Genomic DNA, 6000 nt, shown 5'->3' on the forward strand with positions numbered 1-6000 from the left:
AAATTGGCTTGACTAACACATTGTGTTAACACCTTTGAAACACTGTATTTAGCCAATGGAACTTCCGACAGAAGGTCCCTCAACCATTTAACTTCTTTTATTAGTGGAAGCGAGATCCACACACCACGGTTCCATGGTCAAGAGAGTGATGCATGTTTGTTTCTTGCTCTTCCAAGAAATCTCACCTACAACTAGTGTAAATATCCACTCAGTTGTAATTTTATGATCTCCAACACTCGATATCCAACTCATATTGGTATATCATTTACTAATTGCAACTGCTATATTGCATATAGTATATTGCATTAGAAAACCAATTTCACTTGTGTATTCCAACAAAGTGTATTTGACTAAGTTCATAACCCCCACTATTTTCGCATTACGTTGATCCCCAAAAAAGTGTCAACTAGTCCAAGATCTTTCATCTTGAATGTGGAAGTTTTCTCAATATAGTGTATTTGACTATGTTTTAAACCCCCACTCTTTCGCTTTACTTTGATCGAAAGGAGTGTCAACTATTTCAAGATTTTTCATCTTGAATGTGGAAGCTAGAAACCTCTTTGTTTCTAAGATTCAATTCATCTCATTGCTAATGATCAACATGTAATCAACATAGAGACAAAGGAATATCACAATAGTTTTACTCAACTTTGTGTACAAACACTTATCCCAAGAATTAGATGAAGAATGTTTTTAGATAATCATGCATGATGATGCAAGAAGGTTTTTAGATGAAGTGAGAGATAAATTTATGAGCAATTTAAAATAAATAGTATGAATTGCAATGAGTACCTTAGTTATGTTCACTTCTCTCAAATCTTCTCTTGAACTTCTATGTTCAACCTTCTTGATCAACTACATCATTTACGTGCATGACACTTTTGATCTTTTTTCCTCTTTGATAACCTTTGTCTTCATCAAAACTAGATATAAGATATATTCTTCACAATCTCCCTCTTTTTGATGATGACAAACTCTTTGAATTCTTGTTTTGATAAGATTGAAAATTCTCCCCATAACTTGTGTGTCTCCCCTTTAATTTGTGAACTTTGCAATGACAAAGTCAAACTTTTAATGTCATTGTCCCAATGCTTGTTTTAATCCATACAAGGATTTAACAAGCTTTCACACCTTTTGTTCATTACCTGCAGGAAGCACATAACCTTGTGGTTTCTCCTTATAAATCTCCTCATCGAGATCTCCATTTAGGAGTGTCATATTGACGTGCATTTGATGAACTATAGGGTCATACAAACGAAGCTCTAATTTTCGTTGTGCTTGCTACTAGTGCATATGTGTTGAAACAATCAACACATTTTTTTTTGGTCTAAAACCCTTGGCTATTAATCTAGACTTGTAGGTGTTTAGTGTACCATCTTTATAATACTTCATTCTAAACACCCACTTGCATCCAACCAAGTATGGTTTGACATTGTTGAATCCATTTCATCTTGGATAACATCATTCCAAGAGGAGTCCTTTAAAATTATTCCTTATAAATCTTAGGATCATCTTCCACTTGAAGAATAATAGAAATCTTACCAACAAAACTCTCACTATTTCCTTCTACACAAGAGAAATAAGTCAAAAAGCAATTTTGTTCGGTCCTAGATCCTTAGCATTTCAGACTCTCTACCTTGTCCTTAGTTCGGAATATGTTTCAACAATTCGTGAAGAACTTTCGGTTCAACAAGCCGTGTGAAAAACCTTTCTCATGAGGTTCTTCATTTGTGAGAAACTCAAATTTCTTATCCTCCACGATAAGGTTCTCAAAATTCCACATCTCAGGATCTAATAGTTATATTAGACTCCAAATTCAGAGGTTTATAATAAATCATGATTCATCTTTGAATTATCATTATATGCCTTATAATAAGTTTCATTTGAACACAAACAAGTTGTTCATATAGAATCCAAATCAAAACTCAATTGTATAATTTGAAATCATGAATTTTAATAAATTTGACTACTTTACTAATCAACCAATCCATACTTTAAAATTTCAAATTTTTCGATTTCAATTTAGCTTTTCAGTGATTTAACGCCGCATAATTTTATTTTTATTTTTTTTCAAAATCTTATCATACAGTACTAACAATACCTACTGTTCACATCCCACAATTTGATTCCGAATTTTCAAAGCTATTTCCGAAAACTATTATTCAAGAATGAGATTTACTTTCAACTATATACTTTAATGATTCATTTATCGAAACAAAAAATAATGTATATTTTCATTTATTTATTAATTATTATCTTTAATTAGTCTATATATAAATTGTCTATTCAAGATGCATCGCATAACCGACTATAAACAAGATGTTCTTATTATGGGTAATTTATAACGTTAAAATTAACATGGAATTCATGCATATATATATGTTAATCAAATTGAACACAGTATTTGTGAGACACACAATATTCCCATGACATATATGCTAACATTTGTATGGCATTCACGCTGTGCTTCTTTTCGTGCAACATTAACCGACGATAAATGAAAACAAATTTTCAAAACAATCACACTGTTTGGAAAGTGACGGTCCTGCCTGTTACACCGGTTGACAAAGGTGGCACTTTTAACAATGCATTTCTATAGTTAATATTATATTAGAGCAGCTCCAGCGCTGGTTCTTAGGGAGAGTTTGCCAGCATGGCAATGCTTTGGGGCCCACTTTTTCCTTTCCTTGAAACTCCACCTGGCCATCAGTGCATAAATAGGTAACGGTTCTTCAAAATTTTTTTTGATTTTAATAATAAAAATAGCCGTTGGTAACGGCTAGTTTCTTTTTTTTTCTTTTTTTTTAGTTATTTTTTAGTTATAAATATAGTTTTGTGAAAAAAATTAACCAACACAAATTTAACCAACACTTATATTTTCTCTTCAATTTCAATTTTCTCTCACAATTTTATCATTTTAATTCAAATTTTCATTTTTTTTACTTCAAATTACAATTGTTTAGGTCAAATGGATCCTAATCATTTTCATTATCAACAAGCTATGTTCAATTTCATGCAAAATTATCAAAATCCTAATCCTCAAAATTCTCAAATTCCACCGATGCCACCATTTTCTACTCAAGTTCCACCATTTTCTACTCAAGTTCCACCATTTTCTACTCAAGTTGGTACTGAAAATGAAGAAAGGGTTGTTGTTAAAAAAAAATCTCGAGAGCAATTTACAAGGGATGAAGATATACTACTTATCCAATCATGGCTCAATGTTTCAAAGGATCCAATTGTGGGAGTTGATCAAAAGGCTGAGAGTTTTTGGGTAAGAGTCGCTGCCAATTATAACCAGTATCGTGGGGAATCGCGGGAAAAGTTAAAGGGACAATTAAAATGTCGATGGCATCGAATAAATGGCTTGGTTCAAAAATTTGTTGGGTGTTACAAACAAGCTGTTAATGGAAAGAAAAGTGGGACATCGGAGAACGATGTCATGGCCGCTGCAAATGCATTTTTTGCTCAGGATCAAGGTACAACATTCAACCTTGAGTACGCATGGAGATTGTTAAAAGATGAACCTAAATGGATGGGAGAATCGATTGAAGGTTCTTCAAAAATAACAAAGACTTATGCTAGTGAGGCATCATCGGAGAAGGGCATAGAAAAGAACAACGATAGATCGAGGTCGTGAAGAAGGGCATAATCGATTGTTCAATGACTACTTCTCGGAAAATCCAGTATACACAGATGTTCAATTCCGAAGAAGGTTCAGAATGCATAGGCATGTATTTCTTCGAATTGTAGATGCCCTTGGAAATCATGATGAATATTTCCAAATGAGGGTCGATGCAACTGGTAAAATGGGTCTTTCACCATTGCATAAATGTACATCTGCTATTTGTATGTTGGCGTATGGGTCTGCTGCTGACATTGTAGACGAGTATGTTCGAATCGGTGAAAGCACTTCAATTGAGTGCTTACAAAGATTCGTTCAGGGAGTGAATGCTGTATTTGGGGCTGAGTATTTGAGAAAGCCTAACAACACTGATGTTGAACATCTTTTACAAATGGGAGAGTCACGTGGCTTTCCAGGTATGTTGGGTTCTATTGATTGTATGCATTGGGAATGGAAAAATTGTCCTGTTGCATGGAAAGGACAATTTTGTCGAGGTGATCATGGTAAGCCCACAATCATGCTTGAAGCAGTGGCATCACAAGACTTATGGATTTGGCATGCTTTTTTTGGTATTGCAGGTTCAAACAATGACATTAATGTGTTAAACCAATCTAATGTGTTTAACGATATTTTGGAAGGACACGCTCCCAATGTGCAATATACAATCAATGGGACACCATATAATATGGGGTATTATTTAGCAGATGGTATATATCCTGAGTGGGCTACATTTGTCAAAACCATTTCAATGCCACAGGGAGAAAAGAAAAAGTTATTTGCTCAACATCAAGAATCAGCTAGAAAAGATGTGGAGCGGGCATTTGGAGTGCTTCAATCTCGATTTGCAATTATACGTCGCCCAGCACGTGCTTGGCACATGGACACCCTCAAGCATACCATATATGCATGCATCATATTGCACAACATGATTGTTGAAGACGAACGACATACATATGGAGGTAATTTTGATTACTCTTATGATAATGTGGATGACAACAACTCAACAACCGAAACATTTAGCGGTCCTCATCCGAATCTTGCAACAAGACTACAAAGAAGAGCAAGTATTCGAGAAAAACAAGTTCATCGTCAACTTCAAGGAAATTTAGTCGAGTATATTTGGGATCGTTTTGGACATGTAGATGATGAAGTTTAAGTTTAATTTATTATGTGATGTTATTTATTTTTATTGTTTTTAATTATATGTCATGTATTTGAGATTAATATTAATTATCATTTTAAATTATAAGTTCAATTTGAATTTTATTTATTTTATATCAATTTTAATTTAAATAATTTAAATTATTATTTTAATTACTATAAAATTTAATATGAATAAAATATTAATAACTAAAGTAAAATTGTGGGACCCAATATGGGTTCTTCAGAGTTGCACCATTGGAGATAAAATTTAGTTGAGTTGCTTCAAGCTGACGTGGCTTAATAAGTCCCACAAGGAACCAAAAAATAGGTTCACGGTTGGAGATGCTCTTAGCAGCAAAATTCACAATGTCTATCATAATGCATTAAAGTGAAACACATGCAATATTGTAATTTAATTTTAACGCACTGTACTCTAACACAGTGCAGAAAAATTTTTTTTTTTTTTTATGATGATATGCAAAAACAATTCGATTTCCGTATTATTTTTTAAACAAAAATGCAAAACAAAATGGATATGTCATAAATACAACCGATTGATATTAAATTATTTTAACAAAGTCATAACATCCGTAACTATTAATTCAAGATTGATATTATGATTTTCACCGTGTTCTAATTTCAATGAAAAACAATAAGATTGTACCTGAATTTATGACGACGATTCTTGTTCGGTTCTTTGATTTCTTTATTCGAATTCTTCTCTCTTTTCTTCCTTCTATTTGACACTTGAAACGGAAGCCTCGATCACCATTATACAAAATACTTATAAGATTGTTAGAAAAATCAATTCAGGTCAAATGGATCGAGGCTAGAATCGTGAACGAAATCACTTTCCTTATAAGTATTTCAAGCACTCTCAATATGTCTTAGAGTTGGAACGCAGGAATACCCAGGATAATTCAGCCTTTATCGAGTTTGCGTAAGACCGACGAAAACTCGGATGTAGCGAAGAGTGTCTGAAATTTTAGTGAAGATAATAGGCTTATCAGATGTACAATTTTGTTATTAATTTCTGAATCAAGAATGAGGTTTTTATAGGCCACTTTAGTATTGTTTCATAAGGTAGCGACCCTTCGTGAAACAGTTCCTTTTCCAAAAGTTACAATGCTTGGCCTATTGCAACATTTACCAAGAGTTGCATGTTTTCATTCTGCAACACTTCACGAAGTGTTACCTATTTCTGATTCAAACTACAAACAGCCTATTGCAAC

At 33.4% G+C, this 6000-nt stretch overlaps 2 protein-coding genes across 2 annotated transcripts; both read left to right on the forward strand.

The window, feature by feature from the left end:
• The first annotated feature begins 2968 nt into the window (after positions 1-2968).
• On the forward strand, positions 2969-3640 carry LOC131658625 (glutathione S-transferase T3-like). Its single transcript, XM_058927897.1, has one exon. The coding sequence runs from the start codon at positions 2969-2971 to the stop codon at positions 3638-3640; it is 672 nt and encodes a 223-aa protein (XP_058783880.1).
• A 169-nt stretch (positions 3641-3809) lies between these two features.
• Positions 3810-4781, forward strand: LOC131658626 (uncharacterized). The gene has a single exon (XM_058927898.1). It carries the CDS (start codon positions 3810-3812, stop codon positions 4779-4781), a length of 972 nt encoding a protein of 323 aa, XP_058783881.1.
• Positions 4782-6000: the final 1219 nt, after the last annotated feature.

This window comes from Vicia villosa, linkage group LG3, assembly GCF_029867415.1.
Source record: "Vicia villosa cultivar HV-30 ecotype Madison, WI linkage group LG3, Vvil1.0, whole genome shotgun sequence".
NCBI lineage: Eukaryota > Viridiplantae > Streptophyta > Magnoliopsida > Fabales > Fabaceae > Vicia > Vicia villosa.

Excerpts from the sequence above, each read along its gene's own strand:
- LOC131658625 (XM_058927897.1), top strand. The coding sequence starts at position 2,969 with ATGGATCCTAATCATTTTCATTATCAACAAGCTATGTTCAATTTCATG.
- LOC131658626 (XM_058927898.1), top strand. The coding sequence starts at position 3,810 with ATGGGTCTTTCACCATTGCATAAATGTACATCTGCTATTTGTATGTTG.